Source organism: Hippoglossus hippoglossus, chromosome 12 (assembly GCF_009819705.1).
Source record: "Hippoglossus hippoglossus isolate fHipHip1 chromosome 12, fHipHip1.pri, whole genome shotgun sequence".
NCBI lineage: Eukaryota > Metazoa > Chordata > Actinopteri > Pleuronectiformes > Pleuronectidae > Hippoglossus > Hippoglossus hippoglossus.
Window position 1 is genome coordinate 7477518 of NC_047162.1, and position 24523 is coordinate 7502040.

A 24523-nucleotide genomic window follows, 5' to 3' on the forward strand; every position below is an offset into this window, starting at 1 on the left:
TACTTTTGTAGCTGAACTATAGAAATAGTAGTAGTAGCGTCTACAAACAATGGTGGTATCTTTATATGTTTGCTGTCTGAGGTTGGATGAGGTTTTTGCACAACAAGAGCTTAGTTCAACCCTTTAACCGTTTTCCATGACATATATTCAGTATTGTGCCATAAAGGTTTCATTTGATTTTGTACTACAGTATATTAGTAATCAGAGAACCTCATTCCACTTTCACCACTGCTCAGTGATTTGTGGCTGTGTGGCTGAGATCTGTATTTTTAAAATGCTACATCTTGTACACAGGAGTTTTAGATTGCGACTTTTGACTTGGTATATATTTAAATGTTGAAAATATTTGTACATGAGTTTCATTTTATTATCGTGTGCACATTAAAGTGCTACAATAAGAACAAAGCAAATTAAAATGGTTTGAGTTGTCTAATAATTTAGCCTTTGAATTGATATATGTCTTCAACTTCGGTATGGCAATATGAAGGAATAGTTATAGTTAGTTTAGTTGAGATTTATGCATTAATAAACAGGTTATCTATCCTCTGTTTAATCCTCATTAGAAAGAATAAACATTTAATGAGGAAGTAAACCTGTGTACAAAACACCAGGGTTAATGTAAAATGTTTCTGCCTTTATTAATCATTTATAAATATGTAAGTTTATTGAAATGAAACTACAGAACTTGAACTGTTTACTTCCAACAAGGAGTTTATTTTTTCACCCTTTGTTTGTTTGTCTGTTTGATTTTTAGCAGGATTAGGCAAAAAACGCTCATCCGATTACCCTGATATTTTGTGGAGGGGTGGGGTATGGCCCAAGGAAGCAGATCCAGGAATTTCTTTTGACGTTCCTCAAAATGGTGTGTTTTTCAAAATTTTCCTTAATCTCTCAAAAAACTATTTATGGATCTTGATTTAAAAAATATATAATAATGGATCTTGTGAATTTAAATGTGGTTTCATAAGGTGACTGTTGAGCTTGACTGAACGTCATTGGGTTAATGTAATTGTGTTTTCAGGACTTTGTATAGAGTTTCAGAAGTGAACATATATCACTAATCTGAGGTGTTGCACCAACCTTCCCCAAGGATATAGAATCAAAACAGGAACATAGATTATAAAAGCCGCTGGTACATTCCAATTCCTTCATATATACACTGTAGTGGAGAGTTTTGCTGAGGTGAGTAATCACATAATCCTCAAAAACGTTTCATCAGCATCATGTTGCCTAAAATTCTCTGCATTATTCAGGTGCAGCACTCAGCAACCAGAGTTTGTTTGTGCCATTATGCCCCAAATCTTTTTTTAAAATATACTTTCATTCAACTCTGCGACTGATTGATAAAGAGATGTTTGTATTTTTGGCTGCAGGTTTTTAACTTCATCAAGAAGGTTCTTGGTAAACTTCCTGACCAATGTATGTTGCCAAAATGTTTTGATGCTGCTCAAAATACACTTTAAAGGGAGATCAGTGTGTGACTGTTTCATTTTCTGATCATTCTTTAACCATGTGCTGTCACAAACGGAGAGACAAAATGCAGGAACCACAGATTCCAGTGGAAAAACACCAGGAAAGGGAACATAATGCAAAAACAGGTTTCCAAAAAACAAAGATAACTAGGAAAACACTAGGGAAACAGGGAACAGCAGCAAAGCACAAGGCAAACGAGCAAGATGACACACAAAAGACAACAAGAAGCACAGAGACTTATATACACAAGGGGGGGCTGCAGGGATGATTGAACACAGGTGAAACACATGAGGAACAGGTGCAGACGATCACAGGGACAGGAAGACAGGACAAAGACAGGAGGTTAAGCTACAGACACACAAGGAGCATAATTTCAAAATAAAACAGGGAGCGGAGAACTCAGGGGGAGGCAACTGTACACAAACGTCAACACAAGGAAACACAGGTAAAAGTCATAAAACAGAAGCAAATTAGTTTTCCATACTTAAAAAGTTCAGAGCCACAGTGGCAGAATCATGACATGTGCCTGTTATTAGCCTGGGCTTGTCAGCTTACCCAGCATGTCGCATTGGAAATCCAAAGAGAAACAGCAGCCGGAAGGAATGATAATGCAAACCATGACTCTACCCAAAGTGAGCCACAGGTACCAGGGAGAAGTGAACAGAGTGTACCAGAACATCAATCTGCAACCGGCGTGACACACTCATGAAGGCAATCAAGGCCGAACACTTAAAACGCACTCAGTGCAGAAATCTGAGTCATAATTCTGAGCAATGATTTTATATTCACTGAATTTAGAGTTCCTCAAAGTACATATGTTCTGTGAAGACTTTTAACGCTTAGTGTCACATTGACACGCACAAACAAATATGAAATAACCTTTCATAAAAACACTGTTTAGTCTTTATCATCCAGAGGAGAGAGAGAAATGAGAGCAGCAGAGAAACAGAGTGCACATGAAGAGGAGAGATACAGGAAGGCAGGTGAGACAGAAAAACTTTAACCTTGATTGATTTATCACTTGGTCGATAATATTGGCAGATATGAGCCATATCGTTATCAATGTCGATTTTTGCCAATATGAGCCAAAATGAAAACTACTCATGTTTACATTTTAAGTAAGAAAAATGTTTATTCTCTTAATATAAGTGCTATATATTTGGTTGTATTTGTACTGGTGTTTATTTTTTAGTAAATATATCGGCCGACATATTGATATTGTAAATGTTTTACTCCCTCTGCCCAAGAAAGAAGTGGTGAGTAACAGATGAACATATTGGAAACATAAAGATCCACACAGACCACGACAACTTTAGCAAGAAAACATACCTAGTTGCACTTTATTATATTTCTTCAAAATAAATAAACAACATAACACAATGAAATAAGTCTGATAACGTCTCTGATAACGTTGCCTGTGACAGAATAAACCTCAAAATAGTGCCTGCTTTTTAGTAAACATAACTTGTACATAAAGTACAAAAAATACTACTCAAAAATGTACAAATGCAGCAAACAAATATCAAGTATTGTGCAATTCCTCCCCCCAACATTATACCAGCCGCTGACAGTCATCACAGGGATATTACTAGTGTACAATGCCAGAAGCTACATTGAAATATAATGCTCACCAGAATCCTGTGAGCTGTTAATGAGCAGCGAACGGCTCAGTGGCATAGCTCAGATCATTTTGGTTCAGCAATACGAGCCAGTCAGGGATCTCAAATGACTCGTATGGGTACGGATATATAATGCACTACTGATGAAGTATAATGCACTGAGTCTCCAAAGCGCTTCCTGTGTGGAATAAATACTGGTAAAATATACCCTCCTTTCGAAAGACGTAATCTCTCCTCCACAAAAACGTAACAGCAGGTCCCGAACAGAAACATAAATTCTCTTGTTGCTTTGCTCCATTGTTCCGTTTCATGACAGTTTTAAAGCATAAATAAGAGTAAACATTCAGAGATGGATGCACAGGTGTCATCGCTTTCAGCTCCCCCCCCCCACCCCCCACTTCCCTAACACAAATACTCGCACACTTCCTCAAACACACTAAAATAGAAAACAACACTGGACGTGACCACTCACTAACATCCATCCCATACTTACATAGAAAAGTTTCTTTACTTTCAGAAAAGCATTGACCAGTAGAAGTTACTGGTGAATAAACAGGAGCTCTGTATGTCGAGCCTGGATTCATAATAATCACAGCTGAAGGTGTACATTTTTTGCCGAGCTGAAATAGCAAACGTTACGGTATATAGTATCGAGTGGTTGTTCACCACTGCCTGTCTGTAGTCGTACTTGTTATTAGTGTGTGTCAGCTTTTGCCAGTAGTATTCAGTAGTATTCGACTCCAGGGTCCATTTCCTCTTCGCTGCTACATAAGAATCCATCATGAACGGTGCCTAGTCACTGTAGGACGTCCCAACAAATCATATCAGTGTGACATGCAGGAGAAAACGCAAAAAAATAAATAAAGGAGTGCATTCAATTGTCAGGTGGTTCACCCTCTTGCACTGCCACACACTGACATCTACGCCCTCGATCTAACATGATCGCATGTCAATCATCTCCAGGATTATTGGGTCCTGCCCAACACATGTAAATAAACAGAAACTGGAAATCAGGGTTTCTTTTCCCTCTCACTTCCTCCGTGCGCTCCCTGGTCTCTTGACCTGCCAGAGGTGGTTGTGGATAGTCAGAGCGTCCACGCTGACCGACACGCTCTTGGTGGGGATGGCAGTGAACTGCTTGCGGTCAGAGCTGTATTTATAGACCTTGTCAATCATTTTCCGGGTAATGTTGCGCGGCCCGGTGCCCGTGAACTTGACGATCTCCTCCGTGTCTGGGGAGTATGAGTAAATGGCGCGGAACTGGCACCCGCCGTCACGGAAGAGGATGATCAGGTGGTTGGCATCGCACTTTTCAAGCTCCTGTGAAACAGACATAAGACAGAATTCAACACATCGCATCGAACAGGAAGAGAAATGTTACTGTGAGAATAATAGATAAAAAAAAATACAAACCTACTTTCTCTACAAATGACACAAAGTTTACTAATAGCTATAACAATTCAACTTCAAGTGATGACACTGACCTCCAGAATAACATTCTTCTGGCCCTCATTAACCTTTCCAGCCAGGCAGCAGTGAGCGATGGCATTGATGATGATTGGCTTGTTGGACTTAGAGCTCGGCTCCTTGAAGAGTTTAGGACCTTTTACAAACAAAAGAGAGAGAAATGTCTTAAAGTCAGTGTGTAGGTGTTGAAAGGAATTGTTTAGGAAATACATTGAGCGAGATTTGAAGATTGATACCACATATCCCATATCTGTAAATTAAGTATGGGGCTAGAGCTTAGCTATCTTAGATGAGCATAAAGTCTGGAAGCTGGGTTGGATGCAGCGACCACTTGGGCTTGATCTAAATGTGCTTCATGCATAACCTAAAACTCAAAGGACATTACTTTACGTATGACAAATGTCTGCAAGTCCAGACGGCTCAGCACTAGTAGCCTGTTAGCGTCGTTGATAAGACAAAGGTCCAGGCGGCCAGAAAAGGTTCCAGGGCATATCCCATCATAAAACTATACTGATTGGCTGATGGCTCTGATTTCATATTTACAGATTTGATCAGCCAATAACGGTGTCAAACTTTTCATCTACCTCTCAGCAAAAAAAAAGGAAAAAACACATTTCCCCAAAATGATCAAAAATATGTTTTGTCTTTAACTTTGTCTTGAGATTTTAATGCTCAAATAATTGCTAGGTGATAGGAACAATAAATGAAAAGCTTTTTCTACATCTCTGCTCACCGTTGTACTCTGTGGACATGATGGAAGAGGCGATGGAGCCGTTCTCCCAGTCCCTCTCCATGTTCCTGCTGGATGCTCTGCTCAGCATCGGGAATGACTCCACAGAGCAAACAGAAGCAGCCCTGAAGCACAAACATACAGGTCAATCAAATTACTAGTATGATAGGCAGACTGGACGAGTCTATCATCTCGGGACTTTACACACAACTTGGGAATCCTCACCTCTGCGGCTCTGCCCCTCCCGATATGACACTGTCTGTCTCTGTCGCCAAAGAGAGCGTCGATCCTCGATGACTGCAGCTCAGATCGACTGAAATTGACAGATGGACTTAGTGCCTAATTGTTGTTTGCCCGATCCCCCCACTGTTCTATTTCCATATGCAAGCAGGAACCCAAATAAATAATGTAACGTTACTCTAAATACTAACAGCCTACAACCCCATGATTCAAACAAGGGACAGAAATCTGCTTAAAAGACAAGTGGATCACAATTCGTTCTGAACCAGGTACTGTATAAAGTCTGATCTTTTCTAGTCCAGGGATTTTATGGGATGTGTTTGTCTCATATCACATCATGCAGAGCAGGTTAGAAGGTTCACCTCCCCTGCAGCCTGCTGCTGAGCCCTGGGCTTTGATCAACATGGACACCTTCAGAGAATTACCTGCACAACACACGTACACACTCAGAGCTTGACAACATTTACACGAGTGAGGTTAACTGAAAAGACTGTATTGAAAGATGGACGACGCTTCTCCACCTGCCATTTAACCCCATTTTTATAACAAATAACAAATTAAAACATAGTGGTGGCAAGGGGTTTATGACCTATACAGCAGCCAGTCACTAGGTGGCAATCAAGATGACATAACTTGACTTTTGGGGAGCTGTCATGTCGTCCATCTTTATATATAGTCTATGTTGTACACAAACAACATGACAACAAGACAACATGGACAACACTAGACAAAACATATATGCTGTTCAAGTACCTAGGGTGTCCTTATGTGTGGTGTATCCTTTGGAGAGGCTGTTATACTCTTCACGGTGGAGGGATTTCGGTCTGTTCCTGCGGGACTTAATCCGCGGACGAGGCTTGACCTGACCCTGCTCTTCCACCAGTGATTCCTGCTTCCTCTGCAGGTATTCTTGTTTAATTAGCTCTCGCCGCGCCTTCTCTTCGTCCTTACGCACACGGTCCTCTTCCGCCTTACGCCTTGAAGAGCAGGATGGAGAGTTGAACACAATCCGAATTTCACTGCCTGACACACACAAACCTTTAACCTTATAATTATTGTGTGAGTGTGTGAAAAGAAAAAGTACCGTGTCTCATCACGTTTGAGCTCACTGTCGGCTTCTTGTTGTAGTTTGCGTAGTCTGGTCTCTTCAGCTTTGCGCTGCTGTCTGAGGAGGAAGGCAGCACGACGTTTTGCCATTTCATCTTCTGCCTTCTCCTCATCCTGGTAGATAAATTACATTTATTCACTTACTCACTGTGTTTCTCAGACGGTACTCTCCATGTCATTGATGTACTCTTGATGATGCCAAATCACAAAATGCTAAACATCTCAATTTTACCTTAAAGAAGAAGCCCAGCCCATTCTTCTGCTCGCCCTCTGCTGTGCAGTCTGTACCATCTGGATTGCCATCCACCAGTGAATCCTTAAACTCAAACAGGTCGACCTCAATCAGTTGACCTTTGACCCTGGTACTCTCATCTCCAGCCAAAGCCTCTTTTCCTGAGTTGTCAGCTTCTTCTGGATCTGCCGCCTGTGAGGCAGATACAGTTGTACTGGAGATGACTGGTGGGTCCGGTGACTGGGGTTGTTCTTGGAAGCGCCCGAATCCTTCTGCAGCTAAGCCATGGACTCTGAAGGTGCTCTTTCTCTGAATGTTTCTCTCTAACCTGGAGCTCTCCATAGAAGCCACTGTCCCCTGGTCTCCACATGGACTTTCACTAGGAGAGGGAGTGCACTCTGGGGACTCAGTATTAGAGGCCACTATAGAGGCCAGCTTGCTGTTCTCTTTATTCTGTTTTCTCTCCAAGGCTTTGCTGCGTTGGCTGGAACTAAGCTTGGGAGGTCGGCTTACAGGAAGAGAATTGCTGCCACCGATATCTACAAAGTGGACTGCAAAAGATTTGGACTCTGAGGTAGAGGTGGTGGATGGTGTTGGTGTCGTTGTGGGGGTTGGGCTAGCTACAGATTCTACTCGTTCTGGAGGTGAGGCCACACTGTGCTTCATCAGCAGGTCCTGCTGTAAGGAGAGCTGCATCATCTGCTGCTGAATGGAACTAATAGCGTCATTGAGAAGATCTATGGAGCGGGAATACTCAGGGCAGCCGGGATCAGCCCCATTATTTTGAGACAGGGTGCTCAGTTTGTTGACTCTGTTCATGTGTGCTCCCTCTTGATGGCCCATCTTTGCTTGGACCTTCAGCGTATCCAGACAGGAGTCATCCCTGCTGGACAGTGACTTCATTTTATTCCTATCAGCAGCTGTTTCAGATTCCTGGGAGTGTTTCAGGGGCAAAGGAAGTGTCTCACTCTTGCCTCCACCCTTTTTTACGATGTTCAAGAAAGCAGCTTTCCCTAGCTTTAGTCTCTGCCGTGCTGACAGGGTCTCCATCTTCTTCTTCTGATATTCTATTGCACGTCTTTGTTCTTCTAGCTGCATGTGAAGTTGCAGCAGTTCTGAAGGCACTACTGGGAGGCTCCCCATCATATTATTCCCCAACACAGAACCAGGCTCCTTCCCAAGCCAACTGGAGGTGGGGTCAGTCTTCAGTTGCCATGGAGGACAGGGGTTGTTCTCAGAGCCATCAGGTGTGGTCTTCTGGGAGCTACTGGTACTTGAAAATCCATCCCGGAGGCCAAGTTTAAGGAGCTTTCTCTCTGCGAAGCTGGTCATCTTGACACTGGCGCTGCCCGAAGCGCTGCAGCTGCTTGCCCAGGATACGGTGCTGAGGCAAGGGCTCGAGCGTCCACTGCCGCCTTCCTTATCGTCCCGCTCACTCACCTTCAAGTCTTCTCTCAGCTTGGCTGACTCGCCCTCACCGAACTCACACACCTCCCCCTCCTGTAAATATTTTCCCTTTCCTCTCTTCATCACTTCTCTAGTTTGCTCTATCTGATCGTCCTCCTCCTCGTCTTCCTCAAGGTCTGCAATGTCTGAGTCAGAGTCGTATCCCACCTCAAGTGTGCTGGAGAAAGAGCTGTGGTGCTCCGGCGACAAATGAAGGAAAAAGCCTGGGGACAGTTGTTTTCCAGGCGGAGAATTGCCTAATGAACCCTCAGTGGGCGGCCTGAGGCAGGTAGGCACTGACTCTGCAACAGGTAAGGGTGTAAAGGTACTTCTATTAGACTCAGCCACAGGGGATATTCTCTGTGAGGTTTTCGGGACAATGGTGGGCGCTTTCCTTGCAGCCACTGCTCTACAGCGACTCTCCCCACTTTCTTCCTGCTTGTTCAGGCTGATGCTCTTCTCTTTGGCTGGCTTGGGGATGGCAGGCATCAGAGGCTCCAGATAGTAGCCGTCTGCCTGATGGTCCGAAGTAAAACAACCACTGTCAAGGCGAGGAGAGCAATGAGGGTTCGAAACCCTTGAGGTGGAGGTTGCATCCTGGATTTCTAGCTCATCTTGTTCCATGTCACTCCCAAGCCGATGTCGAGAAAATGCATAGGGGTGGATCACAGCGACAAGTTCCTCCTCTTCTATTTCCTCCTCTTCGTCTTCTATGCGTATGTGACTCAGAAGGCTCTGACCACTGAGTCTGTGGTGAGACAGACGAGGACCTGACCCCAGCATGTGTTTCGGGGTAATACTCATGATGTTCGAGGCCAAGCTGTCTTTGCTGATGGATCGAGCGAGGCTGATACTGTCGGCGTCGTCCTCCATGGGATAATGCAGGGCATAGGGCACTGGCTGCGATAAAGGCCTGGACAGGAACAGAGGAAGGAATACAAATTAGATGAGCTAAGTGTAATGAATCATGGAAACAGAAACTGTAAAGGCTGTAATCCCGCTGCTCACCTCTGCCTCCTCTCTTGCCAGGCCAATACTGAGCCCTGGTGCGGCCCATCTGCACGAGCCATAGAGGTGGACCTATTTCTCAGCACTGAACAAAGAAAATATGATCCATATCAGAAAAGGGAATTCTCAAACATGCAACATTTGAAGTTGCAACTCCTTAGACAGAATATAAAAAAAATATTTTACAGTTTACAGTTACAATTCAAAATATTCCAGTTAAATGCTTTAATTAACAAGTCGGAGGTGATCTAAGAAAGATACAAGAACACACGTCACATTAGGTACATTAACATCACCTACAAAAAACAATCCCATTGTTTATTCTTTCCTCTCCCTTTTCTCTGCTTGAAGAACTTTCTTTGTGACTTAAAGGATCTGACTCTGCACAGAGTAAGTATTTTTTTATTACCTGAAGTGCTTTCCTCAAGCACCTTCTGTTGTCTCTGTCTCAAGGGCAGTAAACATTGAGAGGAGCTTGATGTGCTTGGTATAGAGCTGTAAGAAAAAGACAGATGTTTGAATTTAAAGATTAAATTAGGTTTGAATTGAAAAAATTATGATATAATGAAAGCTTTTCTGAAAATATTACTCTAGTGGTATGTAACCAGTATAACAATTGAACCGTGGTTTCACAATTAAAATATATGGGAAGATGCTACGATAAGTGCACTTAGTTTTTGTCATATTCATACATGAGATCTTTCTCAGAACTGTAATGTGAAAAACAACTACAGTATATGAATTGGTAAACCTGTAGGTTGAAAGTAAAACTCTCTGTGTGTTGTTACAGGCAACAGTTACTGTGTAATACCTGAGGTCAGAGCTCTGGGGCATGGTCAAGACATCAGCGGAGTTTGATGACGTCAGGAAACTTCGTTTTGTGACGTTGGAGATGGGCGTATGGGATCGAGAAGCTTTAGGCTGGAGCAACAATCTCACTAGGAAAATTGTAGAAGAGATATGAAACCATTACGGGTGACCATAGTGTTTACGAAAGGAAAAGTGTATTTTTGTGGGTGTGTTTTACCGTCTCTGATTTCGTGAAGGTCCCTGGGCTGTACAAAGTCTGGCCTCACGCTCTCAAACCACCAGAACAGCTCAGCAATAAAGACCATCATGTTATTCTGTCAGGAACCAGATCAATGGGACAATAGGACAGTGTCATTGGAGCCTGTTTTTAAAGTATTTTCCGTCTGTAAAGTGTTTTTGAGCTCACCTTCAGGACCGGTGGAGAATACAACATGTCTTCGGGCTTCAGGTAGAAGCATTTGCTCAGGTACTCGTTAGAAAACTCCCTCAGTAACTCAATGTTGTACATGCTGTCTGCTATGGAGGGAACCTCCTTCAGACAGATATCTGCACAGAACAGGATAACAATGGTCATTACTATCAGGGTAATACTGCATAGGGTAATAGTAGTAGGCAGATCAAGAGCTTTTTTAACCCGTTTCTTGTGAAAATCTAATTCTTTCTCTTGGCAAGAGAACATACAAATATATTTCCCAAAACGTCAGACTGGCAAACAAATCATACAACCTTAGGAAACTATCTTTTTCTTCAGTGGATTCAGTCGCCCTGTGTTACCATACCTTCCAGTCTGATGAGTTCAGGGCAATAGAAGTGGATCACAGCCAGCAGAGCTGTTCCGTCACACACGTCCTTCAACAAGTCGTCCAGCAGGGGGAAGTGCTGAAGTGTCCGACCTGACAGGTGATCTCTGCGGTATCGCACCTACACAGCAAGAGAGAGCCCGACTTTACATATAGTACACAAATTCATAAGATCATAACACTGAGTCACATGCTCACTTGTCACACACACACACACACACCATTTCTCATATAATATTTGGAAATATCACTTTCCATATGACTTATTATTCTCAATGTCATTATTCTCATTGAGCGGCTCTCTGTAAAAGTTTTTGATGATATTTAAATATCTGTATCAGATTGTGTCAGATGTTGCAAACCTCATGTCGTACGTTGATAATGTTTGTGTCTCACTCAACTGGCAACAATGTTTATCACTTTCACGTATTATAATCAAACAACACAAAGTTCTTGTCTGATACAGAAGTCATTGTGTCCGAATACTGAGTCATAGATTCTGGTGACTTGGCCGTGAGACATGACAGACCACAGGTTCTTCAGGAAGTATGTCCCCGGGGCCCACTGTGCCATGCTGTGAGGTTTCCCAGATGTGTCCATTACTATACACTACAGAATAAAATTATCATTGTTGTGCCATGATGCTAATTGTTGGGCATAGGCCTGATGTAATTATCAGGTTGATATTGTGTAGTGCAAACCAGATACAAGACTGAGATGGCTTTCATAGCTGGTGCATGTAATAAATGGTTCAAAATGCAAAAACAGTAGAGGTCAGGAATAAATAAAGGAAGGGGTCAATGGTTGGTACATTCCCACAGAAAAGAACTCCAAAGGCTCTGATACACAATGGACCAGAGCGTGCAATACAGGCTGGTGAGGGAAGAAAGAAAAGAGTGGGAGGAAGTTAATGAAATGAGAAGAGCCGGGACCGGTTGAATGGATTTGAGCAATTTTAACACTTGGCTCCACACACGTTGCGTGATGGTGACAGTGAGTTCAAGTGCCAGGTAGCTTTTCGCGGTGTACAGCAGAAAAAGTGTTGAAAGGAACAGTGGATTGTGGATGTGTTTGAAGATGTTAGATGCAAAAGCTCACATGGAAATTGAAGGAATTACTAAAGGGTTTCATGCAAAGTAAAAACAAACACGCAGAGGAAAAAAGGGGTTGGGAGCTTGCTGTTTCTTCATTTGCCTCCATGGGGCACTGTGACATCTTCAATTTGTACATCACTGTCTTCTCTGTAAAATTGGTTTTGATTCATGTCTGTGTTTTGCTATCTGACAAATTAGTCATTAGTTTTTAAGGCTCCTCTGTTCTATCTGATCAGACACGCATACACACACACACACAAGTAGACACACACACCCCATACAGCCACGCATACATTCACACAAGAGATCGCTAGCAGTTGCACTTACTGGTACAAGCTTCCAGTACCATTTGGAGGGAGACTAGAGACAGGAAGGAATAGAATTTAGGTGGGAGACACAAACAGGGACAGCAGCAGACAAGGGTGAGAAACAGAGACAAGGAATCAGATTATCCCCTGTTACCATGGGGACAGATCTGATCTTAACAACTAGAGAGGGTTAGACAAGTGTTAAGAATATTTAGTGAGCAGGCAAATGAGGAGACTGGAGGTGTTTGTGCATTTTGTAATTGATGGTTCAAGTAAGATTTCATGGCAATACCATACTTCCTGATAAAATACCCCAATGACCTCAAATTAAGGCGGCAGAAGTTCCAGAATTTAGAGAACGATCCTCGAAATGAAAGTAGAGATAGAAAATCCATTGAGTGAGTGGGCAGAGGCGCAGTGTCAGACTTTGAAAACCCCTGACATAGGGTGTCCACACTTGAGAGACAAGAAAATGTTTGAATCTGTTTTCAGAAGGTGAAACGAGGTGCCCATCACATCATAATCCATGGAATGTTCGGATTATAATGACAAAAAACTACATATCTGACAGCTAATGCACCCGGTGAGTAGAGGATGCTTGTGTATAAGACAGCCAGAGGAACAACAGACAAAGGCAACAACATTACTAAAGAAAGACAGTGTTCAACAAAGAGAATGCTTTAGAAAAAAGGGACAGAGAGGGACAAAGAGACAAAACAAAGAGAGTGTGAAACGAGGGGATAAAACGAGGCACACGGGTCTTACCTTCTGCTGACTCGACGACTCCAGCAGATGTTGCTTCATCTTCAGCTCTTTCTCTGTGATCTCCCTCATCTTTATGTTCACCTGAAGTGGCAGAGACATCGTGAGTCAACAACAAACAAAAGAATGAACAAATACTACCATGAAAACATCAATGTTTTGGTTTTTACCTTGTTGATCCAGAAGAGCATTGCGTCTTCCATATCAAAAGGGAGCTCCTTAGAGGCACTGAAGTTCGAGAAGCGCTTGACACTGGACACAACCTTCTCTATGCTGATCATCTCCACCATGTAGGCCATCATCAGGGCGTCAATGAGGTGGATGTGGGAACTCTGGGAAAACACAGATTGTGGGTTATATTCTAATGTAATAACAGAAACCTAATTTTGGATTCCATGTCATTATAACCAACAAGTCACTTGAGAAGTATCTCTAATGTGTATATCTGTATTAGAATCACTGCTCTGTTTATAGAAGAATATATTGCCTAAAATAATTGTGGTAAGGTAGTACTTTGCTCTGAGTTGCCATGGAAACAGGGCTGAATTTTGAGACTGAACAAGTGGAGGTCTAATAGAAAAATCCTTACCAGCCTACACATGATACAATTGCTGTCATTATTTAGTTTAACACACGCTGTTTCTGTTGCTTCGAAAAGGCCAGGGGTGAGCTACAGCTGTGTAAAATGACTGTGTGTGTTTTGCTGTACGCCCGACACATTGATTCCCTTTACTTCGCAATGATAGGCACACCCGGAATATCAACAACTCATTTCCAATCACTGTGAAAGAAGACAGTTGGACAGAAAGTCGATTCATAGGTTTTTAAAAATCGATTACATGTGACGATGACAGTCTGAGAGTCTCTTTAATGTCTCCTATTGAGCTTGATACAAAACTAAGTAGCCTGGAGCCAACTTTACACTCATTTATACTGTGAGGGACAAAGCGTCAGCCACTGCTTCTTGGGCAGGTAGTTGCCTTTTGTGTTTTAACACCTGTGGGATATGACTAATACGTTGAGACACTGGGTTTACTGTATATTCATATGAACTGAGTCTTTGGTTCATTTTGCTTCATGAATATTTTAGATACACACTCTAAAACCTGCAAAACAGTCACATCCACCGATTAATTATGTATTTAAATACTCGTGGCTCATTAGGCATTTGGCTCTGGAAAGCAAAGTCACATTAACCTGTAATAAGGTGGTAAGAATGGGTTGTCAGTTCACAAGTTTTTTTTTTTAAAATGGGTTCAGGTTAATCTGAAATGAAATGCTGCAGAAGACTTCATACATACACAGATCCCGTTACCAACGAGGACGTGAGCAGTAGGGTTAATCTGCAAATGCCTTATTTATGATTAGACATTTTCAGAAAAACTGCATCTATTACTGTTTGAGCAATGTTCTCTAATCAGATATAAAACTGATCTATTAAGAGTTTGGGGGAAACGTATGAAAGCATGTATGACAGAAATGCCCCTGATTTAATGAAAGTGTGTACAAAAGCAGGCCATGAGGAAAAAATGCTCTCAGCGAAATGTCCATAGATAAATAAGGTTTAGAAAAGGAATTCAGATACAAAAGTATCATACCTAGAGTATCACAGAGTACCTCACTGTAAACACTGGCCATTAGATCCTGTTTCCTTGGTTAATGTGTAATGCACTCACTAATTTGCTATAATTATTACTTGTGCATAGGTTACGTGAATTTTGGAATATAACTAGACAAAAGATATATCCACCATCTTTAAGGGAGCAGAGCTGAGGTCCAGATCAGAAACAGGGGTGTTGTCAGCCTCCAGGACATAGAGGCCTTTCCTGGACAGGGCCTGGACGACAGACTGGTGGCTCTGGAGCGAGGCAGCCTGCTCAGCGTGCAGGATGAGCCCACACACGCGGCAGTACAGCTCTCCAGACAGCAGCAGGCGGATGATGGGGGGCTTGATATGTTCCTGCTCATACTGGTCGGTGTAGAAGGGGTTTCGCTGGTCTGCAGGGACGTTGTCTAGAAAGAGGAAAGATCATAAACATGTAGACCTAATGACATCTTTTTAAGCCTGGTTGATGAGACTGGGTTCGACAGTGAGTTGCTTTTCTATCTATAGTTCTATTAAGCCACAAATCACATCATGTGCATCCACACGCAAACATGTTCTGCACGTGTCCAGCAATGCATCACAATGTGACGTAACAGAGAAGCTCCCAGGACACAGACTGTGAAGGTATTAGACTGTCTAAGAAGAAACCAGCGCAGGAGGAAAGCGCTGAGACAAAGTCGACAGTTAAACAGTGTGCCAGGTAGCAATGAGGGCTGATAGGTGGACCTCAGGCCTGAAGCCAATGAGCTAACAGGACTTAGCTGGGATACTTAAGCTGATGGTGCTGTCCCAGCCTGCCTGGTGTTCATGGACACAGACATGGGGCAGCTATTTTTATATGAGTTGGACACGTTAATCCAGAGCTACGGTCTCAAGCACTCACGAAATCAAGCTTCCAGTGCTTTCAGGGAAGATTCAGACAGAAGGAAATACAGGGACTGGTGCATGAAAGAGTTATTGAGTGAGTTGGTTATGTACGTTTATGGTGAGGAACAAAAGAAAATAACGGGAAGTTCATGATTATTTCTTACATTAATTATCAATATTACCTAACTGAATTTGTATTTTTCCAGCCTGGGTTTTATTAGTACATTAGTACTTCTGTCTATCACACCAGCCATTTTACTGTCCACATGAATTGTAGTGTTATAGGCGCATGTCCTCTTAGTAAACATGTCTTAAAGGAGTAGATCGACATTTTCTGACCTTCTGGCTCTGGCAAGCAGAGTAGTATCGATCTTCTCATCTAACTCTCAGCACAAAGTGAATAAGCATTTTCCCAAAATGATGAACTGCTCCTTTGACAATAGAGCAATGCCGAATAGGCAGCCAGATCATTGCACACATCCATTAGATTGGGCTGAGCAGCTTTCTCAACCACTATAAAAACTTAGGTTGTGTACACACGCAGTTTTATACATAGATAGATAGATAGATAACCTTTATTTAGACAGGGTATAAAACAATTGAGAGCAGAGCTCTCGTTTACAATGGTGCCCTGCATTTACACAAACAAGTAAAGATCAGAATACAGAGGAGTAAAAATGTCTTTAAAAAGGGATAAGATAGCCACATCAAGAAAACCAGGAGCATTCATCAACTAAAACTTCCTTTACCAAAAACCTAAACTGTTCTAAGGTTTAAAAAAACAATCTAGTCTAATTGAGTCCTGAAGTTTATTCCAAGTATGAGGAGTGTGGTATCTGAATGCAGTTTTACCAAATAATATGCCCAAGAAAGTTGCCCTCTTATATGGATCTGCAGCAAATTTTGATGGGTTCTTCCCTCACCCAGTGTACTGTATCCTTCCACCAAGTTTTGTGGAAAGATGTCCTGTTGTTTTTGTGTTATCTTGCTTACAAACAGACAAACAGACAAACATACAAACCAACAGGGGTGGAAACACAACGTGACTGGCAGAGGTCGTGACAATGAGTCAGATCAAAACTGGGAAAACAAGAAAAGCTGGTGATCAATGATTCGTGCATCAATATTTAACGACCCTAAAAGCATTAAAGCTGACGTGCGGTAACCACAACATTCAATGTCATGATGACTAAGATAAAAAAACATAAAATAAATGATTAGTGGAAAACCGCCACGCTCTCACTCTCACACACGGGGCAGGTTCAGATTAGTACAGCACACTGTGAAGACCTCAGATGTGTCTTTCACATCAGACTGTGAACCTACAGTGTCTATCTCACTCTCTGTTGCTGCCATATGTTCATGAATCCCAGATCATGTGAGAAATACTTCACATATCCACCCTCCACCGTTCTCTTCTCAATTGTGTTTCTCTCCACAAAAACAAATCTCACAAGTCCCCCACCAGCCCCTTTCTTAACACAACACTCTTCACCCTGACACTTCCTCAGTCTCAGCTGTCCCACAGTGTCCCCTCTTCCTCCCTGGTTGCCGTGGAGACGGTGGCGGGGAATGCCAGCTTGGCCGGAGGTGGGGGCTGGGTTGCTGTCCCATTTCATTACAGAGGCCTGCTCATTGGGTCGTTGTATGGTCCCTGACATCAGGAGGTGGTTGTGTGTGTGTGTGGTGGAGAACTGCAGAGGGGGGAGGCTGGAGGTCCTCTGTAATCCCAGTTTATAGTACTCCTTAGATATTTATTATCCACCTGATCCAAGCGTTAAAGCCCACCCTGGTGTGCATGTGGGGAAATCAAGAGGAGGGGTTTGGAGAAAGCTATTGTTCCTATTCTTTTGGACACGAGGTCAGATAGATCAGCAGGGATCTTGCTGACAGTCAGGGAAGGGCTGTCAGACTCTGGGCATTGCTGGGGAAAGACACAACCATTCTCTCCAGTAAGAAGGCTTAATGGAGAATCCTGCAGAAGACAGTATGTTGAGAAAACACAGCCTTTAAGCTGATGAAGCCTGTGGTGACACTTGAAAGTCTGACCATGCAGAAATGTGTTAAGTCTCTTATGGAATCGCCCAGTTCTTCAGTATAGTACGGTTTGATTTGTGGCTCTTGACTGACCACACTATGTTTTATATCCACACACAATTAAAGAAGTTATTTTGAAATATTATTATTGCAAGTATTATTTACATCCTGCAATATAGCTGGAGCCAACATTAGCTAATTACAGATATATCTATATTGGTGTATACTCTATGTCGGTAAAAGGAAAACCGATTTTCCAAGATATGCTTGACACAGTTAGGATACAAAAATGTGTCCACTAAGACCATTTGTATTAAAACTTTTTCAAACTTTAAAATGTTCTGCTCAATATATATCTTACAATTATTCTAAAACCATTTAAAAGTAATTTTCATTCAAAATATCTGTATACTTTGTGTTTCATCAACTAAAGATATAATTTAGACACAACTTTTATTACAACTAGTTTCCTTAAAGTCCTTATTTTTATTTGTTACATTTTTCTATTCAAAATGTCTCAAATGCAAACTTGAAAATATGAAAAACATGATTCCTCTCGTCAGAACCTAATGTTCTTAGTTTCTAGTAATAACATTTAGAAATCATTTCAATGCTTCCCCAAAGGCCATTAGTAAAACTGGCATGAGTCTAAACAACCAGGCTGTGTTGTGAACAAAGACTCGGCCTTTCGATCCAATCCCATTAAACACTTAAACATGTGACTGGCTCTGACTTTCACTCCAGCACACACAGACAAACAGAGTCCTCCCAGCACTGCCCTGTTGCTTGGTTTGCACTCTAATCTAATAAGAGTGTTTTGGTTCTTCTGACCTTCACACTGACACTCTCCACTACAATGGGAGATACTGTTTTCAACTCTGGACTAATATATTCCAGGTAGTTAGCGGTAATGCAGTTTCACAACCTGCAGTATACAACCAAAATATTTAGATCCTGCCCAAAACCAAAAGTCCATGTTTGCTTTGGCACTGCATCATTGTGGTTATAACACAGAGTAAGCCAGCTTTAGCCTAAGTAGGATGCACCAGTCAGATACACCTGATGCGTACTGGCGTCAACAACTTAGTAAGTGGTATGAACGGGTATTGGCCAAGAAAATGCACCGTCACTGTATCGTCAGGATCAAATTATGTGTTTACATTATCCGTTAGTACATTCGCTTTACTGTGGTAGAGCGGCAGATAATCCTGAAATCCCTGGCCTCATGTTTACCCACATAAAAATGAGTGCAATAACTTCTCTGCAGTAAAGTACCCAGATTTTAAAGAAACATTTCAAAAGCATTTTTGATGACACACAGGCAGAAGTCACACACCACCGCGTCTTCAACAAGCTATAAGAACAAGCTAGCTCAACATTTTCAGTATACGGACATCATGGCAGATTGTTTTCAATATATGAGCTCTTAGCTTCGAGGGGTTACGCTTCTTCCAGTACCCTTAACTGCTCGCAGCCACAAAGAATTTAATGCACCAGCAACCTGTAATGATTTTTTTCTTTTGGCTGCAGAGGCCACTGTTGCCGCTGCTCAAAAATAGCCACATAGTCTAGACTGGACTGGAACAGGTACTCTGTATCAGGTACTCTGTATCAGCAGATATCCTGAGTTTAGGTATCTAAATTTGTATGGATAGATAAAAAGCTGGATCTACAGCTGAAACAATTAGTCGTTCAATACTATTGCAATAACAGATTTATTGTTTTGGTGATTTTTCACCAAAACAATAAATCAACTGTGGGGATTTCCTTCTTTGCTTTTGTGTTGTCGTAAGTGATAGTAAACTGAACATCATTTGGTGTTGTTGCCTAGAAGCAATGTGAGAATGAAACTGTAACTGACAAAGATAATTGACAGATTAACCTATAATCATAACAGCCATTAGCTGGAGTCCTATTTGGTTGATTATAGTCATCAGGAAATAATACTGCGGAAACGAATGATTTAATGAAAAAATGTGTAATTTCGGCAACATTACATCTGAAGTAATTTGTCATTTAATCAATTAATCATTCAACTGGGGGTTAATCAGCAACTTCTCTGATAAACAAAAGTCTCTTTTAAGATTTAACATTTCTTTCTTTCCACTTAGTTGCTTTTCTTTATTCATCCTAAACTAAAACCCTTTGGGTTTGGGACTATTGGTTGAACAAAACAAGCAATATGAGGTTGCCAAGCTTTGACAAATTGTGATGAACATTTTTCACTATTCTCTTACTTTTTGTGGGTCAATTAAGAAAGTAATTGGAAGATTAATAACAATAATGATATTGAATATAACTGCTAGTTACAGCTGTACACAACGTTAGCAGAAAAACATTTGACTCATCAATGACACTAACAAAGAAAAGTAGATTAGACTGATAATAAATGTCAAATCCTATTACATTGGGTTCTTTCCTGTTCCTGGCACAGTGATGGCAGGAGGAGCCAATGAGATTATGGGAAGCAGGAAGCTTGATGGAGTAAAGGGTAATTGTTTGATGTTTATTATCGGTGTCTGATGTCTGTCCTAGAACATTACAGCGTCACAGAGAGGAACCAGCAGACAGTTCTCATGATATTTACAACACTGACACTGAGCATGAAAAGGTATCAGTTGCTTGCTCATGCTGATGTGGTGTAATACTGGTTGTCAGATTTTGGATATTTGAGAAGGTTTTGTCTTATATCTATTTGATATCTTTGTTTTTCTCTCTTGGCTTAGTTGCTATTTATCCCACCACACATTACGAACTCTGAATTTCAGGATTTTGAACCAGTCCATTTCCTGAGTCATTGCCTGCAGCACAGGATATCTCACTGCAGTGATGGGAAGACTTAGAGTAGAGTTTATGTCTGGCTATGATGACAAAGGCTTTTCCTTTACTGAAGGACTTTCTCGCTGTGTCTCCTTCCAAATGTCTCATCATTATTGCTCATAATGATGGTAGAATCAGGGAGACCCCCAGGCCTGCATGAATAGCACAGCTGACATCCTGTTCACACTCCCCAAGGAGCAGTCAGGGAGTGACACAAAAACCCACATTCAGTGAGTCCTTCCCAGACATTTCCTCACAGCCATTTCAATCATCATCAGCGATCATCACTATTGCTTTTCGTTTGATTATTCAGCGTCAGGCCTGGTGAAAATGTACGCATTCTGGAGTAATTAGAAACGGCCGTGGCAAAATGGCTCAACAGCGCCCCCTAAAACGCATCAATTCCATCTGGTTTAACCGATCTTCACGAAATTTGGTGCAAACGTGTATCATGACCGGACGGAAAAAAAATGTTAGTGGCGAGGCGTCAAATTTCAACGTGTCGCCATGACACACGAAATTGCTGTAACTTCAGTGTACTTTGTTCAATGTCCCTTAAACTACATGTGTGTAACAACAGCCCCCAGAGGTTTCATCAGATCAACTTTAAATTCAGTGAGTGTCATCTTAACTCTATGGAGATTAAAATCACCAACATTCTCACCTATGGTCAAAGTCCCGGCCTGAACAGCTCCATATGTCAATGTGGACTCAGGGTCATAGTGCCACTGACTGATTCGCCATGAAACAGGACGTTTTTTTTAACTCCACTGTGCATTGAATTAAAACCTATGATCAGACCACTGTACATTGTCCAATCTGCTCTCAAATTCACGCGTTTATCCTTCCCACGGATCGCAAAACGGGCGTGACGCAGAGATGTTTCACCCGATCCCTGTCCGCCCTCCCCCATGGCCAAATCAGGTCCAGAGTTCGCAAGTGCTCAGGCCCAGACAGTGCTGCTTCACAGCCCTAGTTTTCAATGTTTTAGTAGAGCTCATCAGATCTGGCAAGCCCAGTGACCTGAGTATAAATGACGAAGCGATGTCGACCTAAGCCTTCGCTCACAACCACCGAGGTCTGGAGCGCTGCTATGCTCTTGAGATGTAAGCATCTTTTCCTTAGGAACTTTGCTTACCACACAACATTGCAGTTAAAAACTGAAACAACCTATGAATCCATCATTGTAAACAGTAAGATTGACGTCATATGAAGTGAGAACTGGAGGTGTAGATACAGTTAATAATTATTGTTTTTTTTATTAATACTGATATAAACCATATAATGACAACATCATCTCAAAATACCATTATTCATAGCTCCATTTATTGCATTCAACTTCATTATCTATTGAAATGTTATATTTATTAATAGCCGATGGTGACTGCAGGGATTCTTGCTATGTTTTAGTAGTGGTGGGCCATCTCGCCTTAAAAGAAAGACTACTACATATATACACTCTAATAAAATAAAATATTCACTTTCATGAGACTAGAGCAGATGCACAATTTCACATGTGGCATATAGTTAATGAGTGTGGCTGTTGTCAAGACAGTCATCAGCTAACCACAATGATACTGAGGCCAGATATGTAAAGACCTGGGAGGTTTACGGAAACTGGGAACAGGACTAAAGCATTTCAGCTATGTTATACCACCGAATAATGATTCATTATCAATGATAAATTATCATTTATCAAATAACCTGGTAATTACTACTTTCTCTACTCATTCAAATACTGCAATGAACTGGAAAGGTTATATTATTTCATTCAAAGCTGCAACAATTAGTCGAATAATTGATTTGTTGGTTGAGAGCAAATTAATCAGCAACTATTTTGATAACCAAATAATCTTTTTAAAAAATGTTCAAGAAGAAACTGCCTCTTAAATGAGAGTTTGATGATTTTTTTGTCATAGAGTAAACAGAGTATCTTTGATTTAATAATAATAATAATAAATACTGGGCATTTCTTTCACTGTTTTCTGACATTTATTGATCAAATGATTTATTGATTAATAGACAGAATGTTCTGAAGATTTGTCAATAATGGATATACTCATTAGTCGCAGCATTAATTTTGTCCTTGGCTAAACTCATCAGCTTCATGAATGTGTGTAGGTTTCTCTGCTCTCCAGGACACCAGGCCAGGAAATGGAATTTGAGTTTAATTAGCAGGATTTGTATTAAGTAAACTGTTCATGCAAATACAGTGCAGGGACTTGACTGCATAAATACAATTTGGCTTTAACACATGAAGCTGCTGATGTAGCTCAGTTCATGTACAGTAGACGGTTGCTCCAATACATGAAATAAAACAAATGAAACATATCATACTGTGACCACTAGGAAAGAAACAGGCCCCTTTCAGAGTCTCAATGGTGCAAGGTAAACATAGAGAGCAAGCCTTACCGATACCGTAGGCTTTGGCAAACAACCAGCGGAGATTTGCTTCTATTTTGGCCCTGGAAGAGTCATAGAGCTCCAGTGGTACAATCTGAGCCTCCATGCCTCCTCGTCCTCCTCCTCCTCCACCTCCTCCATCATCATCATCTGCTGCTGCGGCTGCTGCTGCTGCTGCCCTCCTCCAGGTGCTGTCCCTGCCAGCACTCACCTCCACATCCATCCTGCACAACGGAGGAGACACAGAAACATTAATGCCAGACCCAACCAGGGCCATGACATCACACAGTAGATATAAGAAGAACAACAAGCAGGGAAGGGGCCTGGCTCCCTGACAGACACCACCTGCTCTGCTGATCACAGAGAACACTGCACACAGAGGGGCTATCTGCATGGGTCCAACCTGCTGGTGCTGCAGGTGTCCCTACTGTCATTATTCATATTGTACTGCCATAAATCTATGCAGGTGCACTTTTGAATCACACCCTGGTGCAGTTATTAGCTGCTAGGCTGTTAATGCATTGCAAAAAGCAGATGTTTTCTATGAGAGCTAGCTAATTAAAGCTAACAATAACACCCATCTTTGCTAGCTGCTGCTGCTGGTGGTTATTTCCTCGCCTGCTCCGGTGGAGGGTGACCAGTGGATGGCCGGAGATGAACCGTGTGTGTGTGTGTGTTAGCTCTCTGACCCGCACACACACACACACACACGATATTAGACAAAGACTCACCTCTACCAGCTCATGGAGTCCTGCCTCGAGGTGACTGCGATGTTAACACACCGACATACCGGCCCTGCGCTCCTCAGCTGACGGTGGAATAACGGAGGTGGAATAACGGAGGACTCCTCCCCGCCCCGGAGGCGCAAATCTCCGGCCTCGCAGGATAAACCCGCGGCTTGATGCGAGCTAATCCAATAATAATTACAAAATAACGTACAATCTCACTGGCAACCATCCGGGAAGTCCGTTCTCGAGGGAATGAACCATGTCCGGGTGGAGTGACACCGAGGCTGCCGCTGACAGAGGCCGAGGAGCAGCGGCTCTGACGGGCAGCGCTGTTTGTGGGAGCCTGTCTCTATGGGGACCAGGGTTATCCGTGTAGTTCACCTGTTCACCTGCCGAGGGCGCTGCGGAGGGAGCCCTGACACTGACACCGCTGTCTTCATCATATCACAATATATTATTAAGTGTTTAAATTATATTTTTTAATGATTCATCCACTGCGTATGATGATGGTCATCTCCACCGACCTGAAGGAAGAGTCCAGAGATTTAATGTTGTGTGGTTAAAGTTGGTCTGTGGACTCAACATCAGAGAAAAATCTAAAGTAACAGAGGCCAAGACGTACTGGGTCAGTCTATGATCTGGCTCCAAAGACACTGGCCAGATACTACATGTCCCACAATGCAACTTTGTTGACTAGTAAAATCCCATTGTCATAAAATATCTCCTCTACCTTTTTTTTAAGATTTCCTCACATTTCCAGGTAAATTCTGCACTACTAGTAGCTTTCGTGGTGGTCAAACTGTTTTGTGGAGGTAGATTTAGATCCATAACTAAGTAGTAGAGGATATAAATCTACTACTGTAAAAATACTGTCAAATAGGTCTTCTGTAAGAAAGAGAGCAGTAGCAAGATAGTAGCATTTTAATGATATGATCGATACATCTAAAATTAGAGCATTTTTACAAC

At 42.0% G+C, this 24523-nt stretch overlaps 1 protein-coding gene across 6 annotated transcripts; it reads right to left on the minus strand.

The window, feature by feature from the left end:
- Positions 1-2784: 2784 nt before the first annotated feature.
- On the minus strand, positions 2785-23918 carry camsap1a (calmodulin regulated spectrin-associated protein 1a). Of its 6 annotated transcripts, none has more exons than XM_034602404.1 (20): positions 23561-23918; positions 22839-23053; positions 14847-15109; positions 13267-13428; positions 13100-13180; positions 12354-12386; positions 10912-11053; positions 10539-10678; positions 10350-10446; positions 10134-10260; positions 9732-9817; positions 9323-9407; positions 6869-9227; positions 6614-6750; positions 6283-6506; positions 5892-5954; positions 5515-5602; positions 5293-5414; positions 4577-4695; positions 2785-4412 (listed from the first exon to the last, which is right to left on the minus strand). In XM_034602404.1, the coding sequence occupies exons 2-20, from the start codon at positions 23050-23052 to the stop codon at positions 4122-4124; spliced, it is 4833 nt and encodes a 1610-aa protein (XP_034458295.1). In that variant the 5' UTR covers position 23053; positions 23561-23918; the 3' UTR covers positions 2785-4121. The 6 variants fall into 6 exon arrangements, with proteins under 6 accessions (XP_034458295.1, XP_034458297.1, XP_034458300.1 ...); XM_034602405.1 differs by having other exon boundaries at positions 4122-4412; positions 6298-6506; XM_034602406.1 differs by lacking the exon at positions 12354-12386.
- Positions 23919-24523: the final 605 nt, after the last annotated feature.